Source organism: Microplitis demolitor, chromosome 5 (genome assembly GCF_026212275.2).
Source record: "Microplitis demolitor isolate Queensland-Clemson2020A chromosome 5, iyMicDemo2.1a, whole genome shotgun sequence".
NCBI classification, from domain to species: Eukaryota; Metazoa; Arthropoda; class Insecta; order Hymenoptera; family Braconidae; genus Microplitis; species Microplitis demolitor.
Window position 1 is genome coordinate 18,140,244 of NC_068549.1, and position 19,208 is coordinate 18,159,451.

Sequence of the window (19,208 nt, forward strand, 5' to 3'; positions counted from 1 at the left end):
AAATATGCTATTTTTTTTTCTATTCAATCATCAATTATTAGTTAATCTTTTATAGTTTTCAAAATATATATTTAAGTAAAAATGTGACAACAAGAGGTCGTTTATCTAAATATTTTTTCATTAGAAAAAATTTCAATTTTTATTTTTATTTAAATTTTTTTTATAATCCTGATGGAAACAAAGTTTGGATCCAATGTATGATCTAATTTGATCTGATATTTTAGATCTGTATAAATCTATATTCTGTCTAGATTCATCCAGATCAAATTAGATAGTTGGATATTATATATATATATATATATATATATATATATATATATATATATTGAATAAAATTAAAGAAAACATCATTTAAGGATTTTTTTTTTTTTTTGAGTATTTTAAGTATATTTTACTTCCGTTTGCGAAGGGTGAAAAAGAAGGAATATTACATTTTCCTAACGAGTTCTATAATAACCTTTTTCGTTTTACTCCACTTTTCTTGTAATCTAATTTACCTAATAAAATTAGTTTACCATTCCAGGTAATCAGAATTCAGTTCTGATGAAAAGCAGCTATTATTTTTTACTCACAAAATTATATTTTTATAAGTATAGTCGTTTGAAAAATTAATTGGTCAAATATCCAGCGCAAAAGAAAATATGACAATTTTTTTTTCATATTTTATTATATTGTCATAATATGGAGAAGATGCAGAATAAATATTCACGCAGGGCTTAGCAAATATTGATGGATATCATCATAAATAAATATTTTATTGAACGCATGCCTGATTATTGCTCCTTATCATATCTTGAAAATGGCTGTGTACCGATCGTTAGTTAATAATTACTAAAAAGCAAATGGCGTTCTGTGTTCTTCAATAGCTTTTGCCTTGATAGCCAAGCTGGCAGCAAGCTAGCGACAACCTATAGTAGTAACTTGCCACTACCCTGATAGCCAAGTTGGCGAGAAACTGACGAGAAACTTGCAGCCGCAACTGGATACTAAGTTGACCGCCAATAGTTAGTACCTCCAATAGTTGATATACATTTTCTGAAAAAGTTGGTAGCAAAAGTTGCTTGCAAAAGGTTGACAATCATAAGTTGACGGTAAGTTTCTTTTCAATTTCCTCAGAAACTTGCATTCCAGTTGCGGCTCCATACTGGCGCCAACTTTCTGAGAAATTTGGCGGTAACTTGTAGCCAAAAGTTGCAAAAAGTGAAGTTGTCAATAACTTGTTGTCAAGTTGGTCGGAAACGAATGAATGACCAACTTTTTCACGATCAACTCGTGTTATCAGGGTAAGTTTGCCGCATAAATTGGCATTCTCATAAGTTGACGGCAACTGGTTGCCAAATTTCTGAGAAAGTTTAAATTCCATTAGTTGACGGAAAGTTGCCTTCAATTTTATCAGAATGTTTGTATCAGCTGTTAGTCAACAATTACAAAAGATGAAAGTTATGAAAAAGTTGACGCTAACTTGATCGCAACTAATTGACGCCAACCTTCTGACCAGGAAGTCTTCGTATTAGGGCACATTGCTCTAAAGTTTCAACAACTTTAACAAAAAATATTCAAAATAACATTCAATTATGTTTACAAAAGTGAATTTGGAATGTTTAAAAAGTAGAAATTTTTTTTATAGAATTTTGGGGTACTTCGTTTTACCTACCTCACCCCTTCCTCTATATGCCCCATATAGCCAATGCATTGATACATATATGTCACATATATATTTTTTCGTATGCGTTTAAGTAATATATATATATTCATGCGCCGGCAAAAAAAAAAATTTTTTTTTCAGGTCTCCTAGTTTCAAAAGTTTTCTTAGGTCCTCAAAAAAATCTTCCTGAAAAATCAGCTTGAAATGTTAAAAATTGAACTGGCGCTAATAAAATTTATTTTCCCATTTAAAATGTACGTATATACATTTTATTTCTTTATTTTTCAAGGAAAATTTTTTTATGTGTAATTATTAGTTTTTCATTTTTGGTATTTAATTAATGATATTTTTTTTTCTGATCTGAATTTGAATTTTTTTTACAGAAAGTCGATTTTATCGACTGATTGACACAGATAAAGTAAAAACGTTAATCGCTATGGTTTTAAATTAGTTAATACCTTGAAAGCTTGATATATTTTTTGTATTTTCGTAACAAGTGTAACAACTCAAGACATTTTTGTGAGGAATTCAATTTTCTATAAAGTTTTTTTTTTTTTTTTTCCAAAATCAAAGTTCATAATTTTGTAGAAAATTAAATTGCCTACAAAAAAGTTATTTAGTCTTTTCTTCTAACGATTATTAGAAAAAAAGTTATGAAGCTTGAAACAATAGTGAATTCAAAAACTTAATGTAATACACACAGTTTTAAAAAACCATTTCCGAATTTTATTGCATATAGATTTTTATACGGTGAATCTATATATTATTTATAATCAATCAGCTGTTTTATAAAGGTTTCTTGCTTATTTTCTGTATAGATTTAAAAAAAAAATAGTTTTTTTGAAAAATTAAAATTTTTTCTCTTTCTTTGTTTTTAAATAAAAAAAAAAAACGTTCTGTTTTGAAAGTAAGGAAAATTATTTTCATAAGTTAAAAAAAAAATTCACAGATGGCATTAGCTCAAATAAAAAAAAAAACTGAAATTTCTGTCAAAAAACAGTTTAATATCATAGAAACATAAAATTATATTATTTAATATAGTTTAAATCTTCGTAATTTTTTTCTAAGCATTCTAACAAGAAAAAAGACTAAATAACTTTAATTTCCTACAAAATTATTCAATTTGATTTTCGAAAAAAAAATTTTTTAATAGTCTTATTTTCAAAAAATGACAGGATATGAATATTCTTTAAGCTGCTCTTTTGGGAAGATTTTTTTTGTTTTTACTCAACACTAGCTTTTGAGACCATAAGAAAAAAAATAATTTTTTTTCGAAATACTCTACTATATACGTATATGTAGTATACTTGTGCACAATAAGTAAGACAAAGAAATAAAAATTTTCAATGTTCAAGAATTGTTCTAAAGAATAAAAGTGACTTTAAAAAAAAAATATTTTTTCCGAAAAATACTATGGGGTAAATAATCAAATCGCTGCAACAACCAAACTGTATATTGCATCAAGCCATTTAAAAGCGTCGGTGTATTATTGTAACTTCGTACCACTTGAAAGTGATGAAGATCGCGTGAACCCATACAGGTTTTTTACAGAGTATATATACAAGGCTATTGGAACGTTTAAGGATTTATTTACACGACTATTGATAAGCACTGGAAATTATCAATCGTATTTCAAGTTTGATAGCTTTACGAATTGTCTCTAAGCTCATTATATACTGTACAAATTTCAAAAATGAAATGAAAATATATCTTTTCAAGGTTGCACTCACACCTTACTTCATTAGAATATATGTAGTAGCCCATCGGTCATAAATTTTTTTTTATAACAATAGTGTAATACTTTAAGTGTAAATCCTAAACTTCCTTCACAAAGAAGATTTATTTAAAACGGACAATTGAAGAGGTGTGAAGTCTTCATATATCTATTGAACTTATTGTCTAGACATTGGCGCCAGATTTTTAATCCTGGGACCCTCATGGCCTAGGTACATATATATACATTGTCTGCAGTTACTGTAAGTGTGAAACATTCACTTGGGAGCTGACAGGATATTCAAGGCAGAGAAGGGAGAAGTAGATAATTTTAAACAGAGAAAATAGAATACAGTTCGGTGACGTACAAGCCACGTTTGCCTATAAATTGGCGTACCTGGAGGCTTCAGACATCAGTTACCTCAGCGACTTCCATAAGTTAGCATCGCAATCTACGCTCTAACTTAGTACATACTGTTGAAACTTCCGATATTTATTTAAATCTAACAATTTAATAAACAACCAAGTGAAAATGTCTACTTTCGATTTCGACTTTATATTTAATGAACACAATCCATCATTGGAGTTCCAAACTTACGCATCTTCACCAGAAAGTATACCATCAGCTGTCTCAGAAGAATCAAGTTTTTCTCCATCCCCCAGTTCTGATGGAGTCCAGTTTGCTAATAATCCACTGGGAAATATTGTAAAAGTGGAGGAAGATTTAGAAGAAACACAAGGTAATTAAACATTTATAAATGCAAATTATTTTTTTGACTTTTCTTAAAATTTATTATTTCAATTACTGATAATCACGCTAGTTGTTCAAATTTTTTTTTTTGAAGTGTGTAAAGTACTTTTAAAAATTTAATTTATTATTCATACTCGTTTATTATATTCTAACTTCTCGAAATTTTATTGCGGTGAACTATAGTTTCAATTCATTTAATATAGATCAAGTGTTATTTTTAGAGTATTTTAAAAAAAAAAAAAAGTATAAAAAGCTTTTTAGTAACTATTTTTGATGATTTATTTGTTCTTTCGTTGCAACTTAAAAAAATAACTTTATAAATATTTATCTATTAAGTGAGTAAATAATTATTACAATATTCTCATTTTGTTTTATAGGTAGTAACTCAAAAAGAAGACTACGAACTACATTCTCCAACGATCAGCTTCTTTATTTGAAACAATTATTCGCCGAGAGCAAATACTTATGTCGTCCAAAAAGAATTATGACCGCAACTAAACTAGGACTCCAAGAAAGACAGGTAAGATGATTTTTCTATTTTTATTTTTACTTATTCGCGAAATTGACATTATATGTGTTAAAAACAGTGTTTTTTTTTTTAATTCATTTATAAGTAGCTAATTTTCTGATGAAATATTTTATTTGAATTATTAAATTCACAAATTAAATTATCTAATATCACCAACAAAAATTAGTATCAGGGGTTTGTTTATATATGATACTACAGTTAGCTAACGTCTAATCATTTTTTTTTATAAACGATAAAAAACGAATATTTCAAAAATTGCACCTATAATTTTTATACTTCTCTACATGTGCATATTTTTAGTTTTTTTTTTTTTTTTTTTTTCAATTAATTCATTTAATAGAGTAAAAAAATTGTTAATTGTTGGCTAACTGCAGGATCTTTGTAAATATTGATAAAATCTCAGACGGAGAAACTATTCTCGTTTAAAATGCTATGGTATTATAGTTTAGTCGGACAATATTGACCACGTGGCGGAAATCGAAATAAACACTTGCTAAAATTACTATATATAGTAAAATAGACAGTGATTATATCACAAATTACTGTCGCCATTGGAAATTTTACTATAGTCGTACTAATTGTTTCATGTGTCTATTTCAATTTTCGTCACGTAGCCAACATGGTCCGGCTTTACTATAACACTATATAGCATTTCAAACGAAAACAATTTTTCTGTGCAATAATCAATTTAAATTTAAAAATATAGAATTTTTGATTTGATAAATAAATAAATGAATAAATTAAAAGTTAATTGGTGTAAGAATTTGTTACATAAAAAAAAAAATCAGGTTCTTACATGATTCTTTACACCTAATATAGGAATATGTCCGCAAATCCGTAATTAGTAACAAAATAATGTCTACAAATTATTATAAAACCATACATTGATATGATATTTCAAAATTATTAATTTCATAATTATTTTACAGATAAAAGTCTGGTTTCAAAATCAACGCATGAAGCAGAAGAAATTAGAGAAGGAAAATGAAGACACCAATAACGGAAAAATCAGTTCATTTTCCGCAAATAACGATGTAAAAAAGAGGAGTAATCAGTTGATCGCCACAGAAGATGCAAAGTTCAGAAGAATGAATACATCGGCTGGATTCAGGCCAACAGTACATCATCATCTACCACAAAATATCGACTCGAACACCAAATTATATAATAGTTATTTTTCAAATACCGTCAACTATCAAACTGCATACAGCGGGAGTCAGCAAACCGGAAATATTAACTACACCGAGAGCTGTAGTTATGGAAACTATAACACCAACGTATATAATAATGATAACAATTGCTGCTACTCAACCAAGAACGTAATTAATAGTAACCAAAACACATGTAGTTATTTTTCACAACCTGTAGATAAAGACATGAATTGTAATGACTATGAAATCTACTATGAAAATTCTAAAATCGGTGTTAGTGATCTTAACTTATACTCAATCGGAGAAAATCAGACTTCAGAACAAAATTTGAGTTTTTCTACAAAATCTGAACCATCATTTGATTTTTTCGACGATATCAATGGATCCAATTTTTTAAGCACTGTGCTAGATGTATAATGATTATTAAATAGATATACAGTTGTTGAGTGAGACTGATGTTTCTATAAGTGATGTCAAGTATTAAGTAGATATTTAATTCAACCGGCCAATTAAATTATGAATACTTTTTGTAAATAATGCACTCCAAAGCCATGCGTTAAGTCAATATAAGTCCACTTGCCAAATACTATTTGGCCATAAACAATAAAAAACTATAGTTTTACTTATGACCTTAAAAGCCGAACACATTCAATGTGTGTTAAAATACACGAAGAGAAAATTATGGTAACTGTTCCTATAATACTATTGTAAACATAATATTATGGTAATCATTCCCATAATGTACGGAAATTATTATCATTATATTATGGTAACCGTTACCATAATATCACGGTAACGATTACCATAATATTATGGTAACAATATCATAGTTACATGGTAACAATTACCATGATTCCATAGAAACTATTCCGATTCCATATGGAAATTATACCCATAATTATAGGAATGATTACCGTAATATATATACTATATTACTATAATTTATATATACTATGTTACTATAATTTTCGCTCCGTGTAATATGTTTGTAACAAACTTAGCTTTATAGTGTATTTAGATTTTTCTATTTTTTTTAAATTTTGATCTGGTAACATTAATTATTATTGTATCTGAAAACTTATAGTGTTAGAAGAGAAAATACCAAATATTTGTCATAGATATTGTAAAAATTTTAATTTATTATGTCACTTTTTTAAATTACTTGTAAGACGAATGTATAAAGCATTCCTAATCTATTTAACTTATTGTGATTACAATGTTAATTTACTGTCATAAATCACACGTTATTGATAGATCATCCTAAATTATTTAATGTTTATATATAAAACCGAATATATATTTTGTAATAATAGAATATTGATAAAAATTAGTAATGATATTATATTCATTTTTATACACTGTATTTGCTTTTTTATAACTCATGGAAATAATAATTTAATAAAATATTTTTATAACTTTTTAAATATGCTATTTTTTTTTCTATTCAATCATCAATTATTAGTTAATCTTTTATAGTTTTCAAAATATATATTTAAGTAAAAATGTGACAACAAGAGGTCGTTTATCTAAATATTTTTTCATTAGAAAAAATTTCAATTTTTATTTTTATTTAAATTTTTTTTATAATCCTGATGGAAACAAAGTTTGGATCCAATGTATGATCTAATTTGATCTGATATTTTAGATCTGTATAAATCTATATTCTGTCTAGATTCATCCAGATCAAATTAGATAGTTGGATATTATATATATATATATATATATATATATATATATATATATATATATATATATTGAATAAAATTAAAGAAAACATCATTTAAGGATTTTTTTTTTTTTGAGTATTTTAAGTATATTTTACTTGCGTTTGCGACCGGTGAAAAAGAAGGAATATTACATTTTCCTAACGAGTTCTATAATAACCTTTTTTGTTTTACTCCACTTTTCTTGTAATCTAATTTACCTAATAAAATTAGTTTACCATTCCAGGTAATCAAAATTCAGTTCTGATGATAAGCAGCTATTATTTTTTACTCACAAAATTATATTTTTATAAGTATAGTCGTTTGAAAAATTAATTGGTCAAATATCCAGCGCAAAAGAAAATATGACAATTTTTTTTTCATATTTTATTATATTGTCATAATATGGAGAAGATGCAGAATAAATATTCACGCAGGGCTTAGCAAATATTGATGGATATCATCATAAATAAATATTTTATTGAACGCATGCCTGATTATTGCTCCTTATCATATCTTGAAAATGGCTGTGTACCGATCGTTAGTTAATAATTAATAAAAAGCAAATGGCGTTCTGTGTTCTTCAATAGCTTTTGCCTTGATAGCCAAGCTGGCAGCAAGCTAGCGACAACCTATAGTAGTAACTTGCCACTACCCTGATAGCCAAGTTGGCGAGAAACTGACGAGAAACTTGCAGCCGCAACTGGATACTAAGTTGACCGCCAATAGTTAGTACCTCCAATAGTTGATATACATTTTCTGAAAAAGTTGGTAGCAAAAGTTGCTTGCAAAAGGTTGACAATCATAAGTTGACGGTAAGTTTCTTTTCAATTTCCTCAGAAACTTGCATTCCAGTTGCGGCTCCATACTGGCGCCAACTTTCTGAGAAATTTGGCGGTAACTTGTAGCCAAAAGTTGCAAAAAGTGAAGTTGTCAATAACTTGTTGTCAAGTTGGTCGGAAACGAATGAATGACCAACTTTTTCACGATCAACTCGTGTTATCAGGGTAAGTTTGCCGCATAAATTGGCATTCTCATAAGTTGACGGCAACTGGTTGCCAAATTTCTGAGAAAGTTTAAATTCCATTAGTTGACGGAAAGTTGCCTTCAATTTTATCAGAATGTTTGTATCAGCTGTTAGTCAACAATTACAAAAGATGAAAGTTATGAAAAAGTTGACGCTAACTTGATCGCAACTAATTGACGCCAACCTTCTGACCAGGAAGTCTTCGTATTAGGGCACATTGCTCTAAAGTTTCAACAACTTTAACAAAAAATATTCAAAATAACATTCAATTATGTTTACAAAAGTGAATTTGGAATGTTTAAAAAGTAGAAATTTTTTTTATAGAATTTTGGGGTACTTCGTTTTACCTACCTCACCCCTTCCTCTATATGCCCCATATAGCCAATGCATTGATACATATATGTCACATATATATTTTTTCGTATGCGTTTAAGTAATATATATATATTCATGCGCCGGCAAAAAAAAAAATTTTTTTTTCAGGTCTCCTAGTTTCAAAAGTTTTCTTAGGTCCTCAAAAAAATCTTCCTGAAAAATCAGCTTGAAATGTTAAAAATTGAACTGGCGCTAATAAAATTTATTTTCCCATTTAAAATGTACGTATATACATTTTATTTCTTTATTTTTCAAGGAAAATTTTTTTATGTGTAATTATTAGTTTTTCATTTTTGGTATTTAATTAATGATATTTTTTTTTCTGATTTGAATTTGAATTTTTTTTACAGAAAGTCGATTTTATCGACTGATTGACACAGATAAAGTAAAAACGTTAATCGCTATGGTTTTAAATTAGTTAATACCTCGAAAGCTTGATATATTTTTTGTATTTTCGTAACAAGCGTAACAACTCAAGACATTTTTGTGAGGAATTCAATTTTCTATAAAGTTTTTTTTTTTTTTTTTTTTTTCCAAAATCAAAGTTCATAATTTTGTAGAAAATTAAATTGCCTACAAAAAAGTTATTTAGTCTTTTCTTCTAACGATTATTAGAAAAAAAGTTATGAAGCTTGAAACAATAGTGAATTCAAAAACTTAATGTAATACACACAGTTTTAAAAAACCATTTCCGAATTTTATTGCATATAGATTTTTATACGGTGAATCTATATATTATTTATAATCAATCAGCTGTTTTATAAAGGTTTCTTGCTTATTTTCTGTATAGATTTAAAAAAAAAATAGTTTTTTTGAAAAATGAAAATTTTTTCTCGTTCTTTGTTTTTAAATAAAAAAAAAAAACGTTCTGTTTTGAAAGTAAGGAAAAATATTTTCATAAGTTAAAAAAAAAATTCACAGATGGCATTAGCTCAAATAAAAAAAAAACTGAAATTTCTGTCAAAAAACAGTTTAATATCATAGAAACATAAAATTATATTATTTAACATAGTTTAAATCTTCGTAATTTTTTTCTAAGCATTCTAACAAGAAAAAAGACTAAATAACTTTAATTTCCTACAAAATTATTCAATTTGATTTTCGAAGAAAAAATTTTTTAATAGTTTTATTTTTAAAAAATGACAGGATATGAATATTCTTTAAGCTGCTCTTTTGGGAAGATTTTTTTTGTTTTTACTCAACACTAGCTTTTGAGACCATAAGAAAAAAAATAATTTTTTTTCGAAATACTCTACTATATACGTATATGTAGTATACTTGTGCACAATAAGTAAGACAAAGAAATAAAAATTTTCAATGTTCAAGAATTGTTCTAAAGAATAAAAGTGACTTTAAAAAAAAAATATTTTTTCCGAAAAATACTATGGGGTAAATAATCAAATCGCTGCAACAACCAAACTGTATATTGCATCAAGCCATTTAAAAGCGTCGGTGTATTATTGTAACTTCGTACCACTTGAAAGTGATGAAGATCGCGTGAACCCATACAGGTTTTTTACAGAGTATATATACAAGGCTATTGGAACGTTTAAGGATTTATTTACACGACTATTGATAAGCACTGGAAATTATCAATCGTATTTCAAGTTTGATAGCTTTACGAATTGTCTCTAAGCTCATTATATACTGTACCAATTTCAAAAATGAAATGAAAATATATCTTTTCAAGGTTGCACTCACACCTTACTTCATTAGAATATATGTAGTAGCCCATCGGTCATAAATTTTTTTTTATAACAATAGTGTAATACTTTAAGTGTAAATCCTAAACTTCCTTCACAAAGAAGATTTATTTAAAACGGACAATTGAAGAGGTGTGAAGTCTTCATATATCTATTGAACTTATTGTCTAGACATTGGCGCCAGATTTTTAATCCTGGGACCCTCATGGCCTAGGTACATATATATACATTGTCTGCAGTTACTGTAAGTGTGAAACATTCACTTGGGAGCTGACAGGATATTCAAGGCAGAGAAGGGAGAAGTAGATAATTTTAAACAGAGAAAATAGAATACAGTTCGGTGACGTACAAGCCACGTTTGCCTATAAATTGGCGTACCTGGAGGCTTCAGACATCAGTTACCTCAGCGACTTCCATAAGTTAGCATCGCAATCTACGCTCTAACTTAGTACATACTGTTGAAACTTCCGATATTTATTTAAATCTAACAATTTAATAAACAACCAAGTGAAAATGTCTACTTTCGATTTCGACTTTATATTTAATGAACACAATCCATCATTGGAGTTCCAAACTTACGCATCTTCACCAGAAAGTATACCATCAGCTGTCTCAGAAGAATCAAGTTTTTCTCCATCCCCCAGTTCTGATGGAGTCCAGTTTGCTAATAATCCACTGGGAAATATTGTAAAAGTGGAGGAAGATTTAGAAGAAACACAAGGTAATTAAACATTTATAAATGCAAATTATTTTTTTGACTTTTCTTAAAATTTATTATTTCAATTACTGATAATCACGCTAGTTGTTCAAATTTTTTTTTTTGAAGTGTGTAAAGTACTTTTAAAAATTTAATTTATTATTCATACTCGTTTATTATATTCTAACTTCTCGAAATTTTATTGCGGTGAACTATAGTTTCAATTCATTTAATATAGATCAAGTGTTATTTTTAGAGTATTTTAAAAAAAAAAAAAAGTATAAAAAGCTTTTTAGTAAATATTTTTGATGATTTATTTGTTCTTTCGTTGCAACTTATAAAAATAACTTTATAAATATTTATCTATTAAGTGAGTAAATAATTATTACAATATTCTCATTTTGTTTTATAGGTAGTAACTCAAAAAGAAGACTACGAACTACATTCTCCAACGATCAGCTTCTTTATTTGAAACAATTATTCGCCGAGAGCAAATACTTATGTCGTCCAAAAAGAATTATGACCGCAACTAAACTAGGACTCCAAGAAAGACAGGTAAGATGATTTTTCTATTTTTATTTTTACTTATTCGCGAAATTGACATTATATGTGTTAAAAACAGTGTTTTTTTTTTTAATTCATTTATAAGTAGCTAATTTTCTGATGAAATATTTTATTTGAATTATTAAATTCACAAATTAAATTATCTAATATCACCAACAAAAATTAGTATCAGGGGTTTGTTTATATATGATACTACAGTTAGCTAACGTCTAATCATTTTTTTTTATAAACGATAAAAAACGAATATTTCAAAAATTGCACCTATAATTTTTATACTTCTCTACATGTGCATATTTTTAGTTTTTTTTTTTTTTTTTTTTTTTCAATTAATTCATTTAATAGAGTAAAAAAATTGTTAATTGTTGGCTAACTGCAGGATCTTTGTAAATATTGATAAAATCTCAGACGGAGAAACTATTCTCGTTTAAAATGCTATGGTATTATAGTTTAGTCGGACAATATTGACCACGTGGCGGAAATCGAAATAAACACTTGCTAAAATTACTATATATAGTAAAATAGACAGTGATTATATCACAAATTACTGTCGCCATTGGAAATTTTACTATAGTCGTACTAATTGTTTCATGTGTCTATTTCAATTTTCGTCACGTAGCCAACATGGTCCGGCTTTACTATAACACTATATAGCATTTCAAACGAAAACAATTTTTCTGTGCAATAATCAATTTAAATTTAAAAATATAGAATTTTTGATTTGATAAATAAATAAATGAATAAATTAAAAGTTAATTGGTGTAAGAATTTGTTACATAAAAAAAAAAATCAGGTTCTTACATGATTCTTTACACCTAATATAGGAATATGTCCGCAAATCCGTAATTAGTAACAAAATAATGTCTACAAATTATTATAAAACCATACATTGATATGATATTTCAAAATTATTACTTTCATAATTATTTTACAGATAAAAGTCTGGTTTCAAAATCAACGCATGAAGCAGAAGAAATTAGAGAAGGAAAATGAAGACACCAATAACGGAAAAATCAGTTCATTTTCCGCAAATAACGATGTAAAAAAGAGGAGTAATCAGTTGATCGCCACAGAAGATGCAAAGTTCAGAAGAATGAATACATCGGCTGGATTCAGGCCAACAGTACATCATCATCTACCACAAAATATCGACTCGAACACCAAATTATATAATAGTTATTTTTCAAATACCGTCAACTATCAAACTGCATACAGCGGGAGTCAGCAAACCGGAAATATTAACTACACCGAGAGCTGTAGTTATGGAAACTATAACACCAACGTATATAATAATGATAACAATTGCTGCTACTCAACCAAGAACGTAATTAATAGTAACCAAAACACATGTAGTTATTTTTCACAACCTGTAGATAAAGACATGAATTGTAATGACTATGAAATCTACTATGAAAATTCTAAAATCGGTGTTAGTGATCTTAACTTATACTCAATCGGAGAAAATCAGACTTCAGAACAAAATTTGAGTTTTTCTACAAAATCTGAACCATCATTTGATTTTTTCGACGATATCAATGGATCCAATTTTTTAAGCACTGTGCTAGATGTATAATGATTATTAAATAGATATACAGTTGTTGAGTGAGACTGATGTTTCTATAAGTGATGTCAAGTATTAAGTAGATATTTAATTCAACCGGCCAATTAAATTATGAATACTTTTTGTAAATAATGCACTCCAAAGCCATGCGTTAAGTCAATATAAGTCCACTTGCCAAATACTATTTGGCCATAAACAATAAAAAACTATAGTTTTACTTATGACCTTAAAAGCCGAACACATTCAATGTGTGTTAAAATACACGAAGAGAAAATTATGGTAACTGTTCCTATAATACTATTGTAAACATAATATTATGGTAATCATTCCCATAATGTACGGAAATTATTATCATTATATTATATTAACGATTACCATAATATTATGGTAACAATATCATAGTTACATGGTAACAATTACCATGATTCCATAGAAACTATTCCGATTCCATATGGAAATTATACCCATAATTATAGGAATGATTACCGTAATATATATACTATATTACTATAATTTATATATACTATGTTACTATAATTTTCGCTCCGTGTAATATGTTTGTAACAAACTTAGCTTTATAGTGTATTTAGATTTTTCTATTTTTTTTAAATTTTGATCTGGTAACATTAATTATTATTGTATCTGAAAACTTATAGTGTTAGAAGAGAAAATACCAAATATTTGTCATAGATATTGTAAAAATTTTAATTTATTATGTCACTTTTTTAAATTACTTGTAAGTCGAATGTATAAAGCATTCCTAATCTATTTAACTTATTGTGATTACAATGTTAATTTACTGTCATAAATCACACGTTATTGATAGATCATCCTAAATTATTTAATGTTTATATATAAAACCGAATATATATTTTGTAATAATAGAATATTGATAAAAATTAGTAATGATATTATATTCATTTTTATACACTGTATTTGCTTTTTTATAACTCATGGAAATAATAATTTAATAAAATATTTTTATAACTTTTTAAATATGCTATTTTTTTTTCTATTCAATCATCAATTATTAGTTAATCTTTTATAGTTTTCAAAATATATATTTAAGTAAAAATGTGACAACAAGAGGTCGTTTATCTAAATATTTTTTCATTAGAAAAAATTTCAATTTTTATTTTTATTTAAATTTTTTTTATAATCCTGATGGAAACAAAGTTTGGATCCAATGTATGATCTAATTTGATCTGATATTTTAGATCTGTATAAATCTATATTCTGTCTAGATTCATCCAGATCAAATTAGATAGTTGGATATTATATATATATATATATATATATATATATATATTGAATAAAATTAAAGAAAACATCATTTAAGGATTTTTTTTTTTTTGAGTATTTTAAGTATATTTTACTTGCGTTTGCGACCGGTGAAAAAGAAGGAATATTACATTTTCCTAACGAGTTCTATAATAACCTTTTTTGTTTTACTCCACTTTTCTTGTAATCTAATTTACCTAATAAAATTAGTTTACCATTCCAGGTAATCAGAATTCAGTTCTGATGATAAGCAGCTATTATTTTTTACTCACAAAATTATATTTTTATAAGTATAGTCGTTTGAAAAATTAATTGGTCAAATATCCAGCGCAAAAGAAAATATGACAATTTTTTTTTCATATTTTATTATATTGTCATAATATGGAGAAGATGCAGAATAAATATTCACGCAGGGCTTAGCAAATATTGATGGATATCATCATAAATAAATATTTTATTGAACGCATGCCTGATTATTGCTCCTTATCATATCTTGAAAATGGCTGTGTACCGATCGTTAGTTAATAATTAATAAAAAGCAAATGGCGTTCTGTGTTCTTCAATAGCTTTTGCCTTGATAGCCAAGCTGGCAGCAAGCTAGCGACAACCTATAGTAGTAACTTGCCACTACCCTGATAGCCAAGTTGGCGAGAAACTGACGAGAAACTTGCAGCCGCAACTGGATACTAAGTTGACCGCCAATAGTTAGTACCTCCAATAGTTGATATACATTTTCTGAAAAAGTTGGTAGCAAAAGTTGCTTGCAAAAGGTTGACAATCATAAGTTGACGGTAAGTTTCTTTTCAATTTCCTCAGAAACTTGCATTCCAGTTGCGGCTCCATACTGGCGCCAACTTTCTGAGAAATTTGGCGGTAACTTGTAGCCAAAAGTTGCAAAAAGTGAAGTTGTCAATAACTTGTTGTCAAGTTGGTCGGAAACGAATGAATGACCAACTTTTTCACGATCAACTCGTGTTATCAGGGTAAGTTTGCCGCATAAATTGGCATTCTCATAAGTTGACGGCAACTGGTTGCCAAATTTCTGAGAAAGTTTAAATTCCATTAGTTGACGGAAAGTTGCCTTCAATTTTATCAGAATGTTTGTATCAGCTGTTAGTCAACAATTACAAAAGATGAAAGTTATGAAAAAGTTGACGCTAACTTGATCGCAACTAATTGACGCCAACTTTCTGACCAGGAAGTCTTGGTATTAGGGCACATTTTTTCTATCATAATTTTTTTCATAAGTCGTTGTTTCGAATTTACCGAAAAAATTTCCGATTTCTGCTTTAATAAAAATAACTTGGTTGAAAAAAAGAAATTTATCAACATTAAAATTAGAAAAAAATAGATTATATTTGAGAAAAAATGAATAATATCGTAAGTTTCAAGCAATTAAATAATTTTTTTTTTTTTTTTTTTTTGGATGAAAAAAAAAAAATTTCTAATAAGATTTTTTTAAAATGATATTGGCGAATATGACTTATTTCTTCGAAACAGACTTTTTTTTGTCACACACATATAAGTTACTAGTAATTCATACAATACAAGTGAAATTAAACGCTGCAGTTACATTTTGAAAAGAAAACAAAGAAAAAAAATTCAATTTTTTTTTTTTTGATCATTTCTTGGAAGTGGTTCATCGTTTCCCGGAGAAAAATTTCTTTTTTAAATTGTAGATCCCTATGAAAAAAATTCATTAAAAGATATATGTTAAAATATAAAAAAAATATATTTTCTATGTATGAAAATATATTAACAATACATGAAAAATATACAAATATGCATGAAAAATGTATTTTAAATACTTATTTCTTGGCCGATTTTCGTATGTAGTTTATGTATTTTAAAAATAAATATGTATGTATATATATATATATATCTTTATTTATTTTCCGTATATGATAGAAATATTTATTTTATGTATGTTAAATATATACGGACTTGTAAATGATGAGGTTTATATTGTTTAATTTAAAAAAAATATATCATAAAATATAGTTCAATTGGCCACAAATATTTTTTAAAATTTATCATATATTTTGACTTAATATATTATTTTCATATGGATAACTTTATTATAATGCTATTTTAAATTTATTGATAATAGAAAAAAATTTTCCAGAACAGATATTTAAAATTTTTAAATAAAACAATATCAAATACTGTAGGAGAAAAGGGGGGAAGCAAAATGGGCCTCTAAACGGTTGGGGATCAATTTCACCCCCAAATCATTCGAGGCACTCAAAATTTTAGGAAGTCCATTTGGCCCCCACAGGCTTATTTCGCCATTCTTCCCCTACATTTTTATCAAAAAAAAAAAAATAATAAATAAATATGGTGACTATTTGAAAGCAAAATATTAAATTGACTGAAAATTTTTTTTCTATCATAATTTTTTTCATAAGTCGTTGATTCGAATTTACCGAAAAAATTTCCGATTTCTGCTTTAATAAAAATAACTTGGTTGAAAAAAAAATATTTATCAACATTAAAATTAGAAAAAAATAGATTATATTTGAGAAAAAATGAGTAATATCGTAAGTTTCAAGCAATTGAATAATTTTTTTTTTTTTTTTTGGATGAAAAAAAAAAAATTTCAAATAAGATTTTTTTAAAATGATATTGGCGAATATGACTTATTTTTCCGAAACAGACTTTTTTTTTTGTCACACACATATAAGTTACTGGTAATTCATACAATACAAGTGAAATTAAAGGCTGCAGTTACATTTGGAAAAGAAAACAAAGAAAAAAAATTCAATTTTTTTTTTTTTTATCATTTCTTGGAAGTGGTTCATCGTTTCCCGGAAAAAAATTTCTTTTTTAAATTGTGGATCCCTATGAAAAAAATTTATTAAAAGATATATGTTAAAATATAAAAAAAAATGTATTTTCCATGTAAAAAAATATATTAACAATACATGAATAATATACAAATATGTATGAAAAATTTATTTTAAATACTTAACTTTTGGCCGATTTTCGTATGTAGTTTATATATTTTAAAAATATATATATATACATATATATATAATTATTGAATAAATATATAAATAAACATATGTCCTTTATTTAAACCAACAACTTAAATAAAAAGATGTAAAATTTTTATAAAAAATAAATTTCTTATAAATAATTTTTATACTTCCATAGTCATATTTTTTATGTAATCTAAGATATACATAACTTTAATATATTCCAAGTATATCACATGTATACAAAAATCCGTGAAAAGTTAACTACTCAAAATTAATTTTTTATACATATTTCCCATATATTTATATATTGTTTATATATTTTTAAAATATATTTTTTTATAAGTTTTTTTTATAAGGTGAATCATTATGACGGATTAGTTCTGTAGATCAAAACAACATACATACCCGATGCTTAAAAACTACATTAAATAATTAGCTGCTTAGATAAGCCGTCTTGCCCCAACCTCCCCTATACGATTACATTACTCCCGATATCATGGTCGTACTAGAAAATACAATTCATATATAATGTCAATAAAATATATAATTTAAAAAATAATTTGTTAGAGTAGATTTATTATCATTTAATATTCAATAGAACTACTATAAATTCAAAAGTTTCTTTTACAATTATCACTATCCCTCTGTATGGACTTATGGAGCAGTTTTAAGAAAATAATTACTTGTATTATAAATTATTTTATAGTAATTAAGTAATTCATTATTTATTCTACAGATTTGATTTTTACACACAATAAAAATTTATTTACTACTAAATTATCTAATATGTTGCTAGGAAAATTCATTTAAACAATACGTCTCAGATATTGTAAAGTTGTTAGAAATTGTCGCCATACTGACACGTCGAAATCTTTTCAGCTATTCAAAATCGGTATTAAGCATGTTGTAAATAAGCACTGTACGGACAGTCAATACCTACTTTATTTTTCAAAAATAATCCGATTAAATCCTGGCCGCATTTTCTTGAATATTGAGGTACTGTAAATTTTGTCGTTTGAACTAATGGTCACTATACCTGAAAAACTGTAGGTGTACACAAGCATATAATATATATATATGTATGTATGTATATATAAATATAAATATATATATATATATATATATATATATATATATTAGAGTGTTTTAAAAAAACCAATAATTTTTTATTTTATGGTGTACAAAAATTGAAAGTATAATAAAAAATTAAAATTTTGGCACTAACCCGGGCTCTTAATAATGATATTAAGGTTTGCATCAATCCATTTTTTTATTTTCCATTTAAATAACACGGAAAAAAAAATTTTTTTTTTTTTAAGAATTTTCCAGCTCACAAACTAATCAACGAATTTATATGCACGATATATTTTTTTTGTAGGAAATTTAACGCTCGACAAAAAATGTCTCCTATCATTTTTTAATAAATCCTACCGTTTAAAAGTTATTTAAGCCTTAAGTCAAATCTATAGTAAATTTTGAGATTTTTTTACTTTTCCGGCGAAACTATCAGTCTTATCAAAAAATGTCATG

At 26.7% G+C, this 19,208-nt stretch overlaps 2 protein-coding genes across 2 annotated transcripts; both read left to right on the forward strand.

Moving 5' to 3' along the window:
• Nucleotides 1-3,890: 3,890 nt before the first annotated feature.
• Nucleotides 3,891-6,206, forward strand: LOC128667849 (homeobox protein Hox-A2-like). Its single transcript, XM_053739561.1, has 3 exons — nt 3,891-4,098; nt 4,487-4,629; nt 5,568-6,206. The coding sequence occupies exons 1-3, from the start codon at nt 3,891-3,893 to the stop codon at nt 6,204-6,206; spliced, it is 990 nt and encodes a 329-aa protein (XP_053595536.1).
• Nucleotides 6,207-11,110: 4,904 nt separating this feature from the next.
• LOC128667850 (homeobox protein Hox-A2-like) lies at nt 11,111-13,428 on the forward strand. Its single transcript, XM_053739562.1, has 3 exons — nt 11,111-11,318; nt 11,707-11,849; nt 12,790-13,428. The coding sequence occupies exons 1-3, from the start codon at nt 11,111-11,113 to the stop codon at nt 13,426-13,428; spliced, it is 990 nt and encodes a 329-aa protein (XP_053595537.1).
• The last annotated feature ends 5,780 nt before the right edge of the window (nt 13,429-19,208 follow it).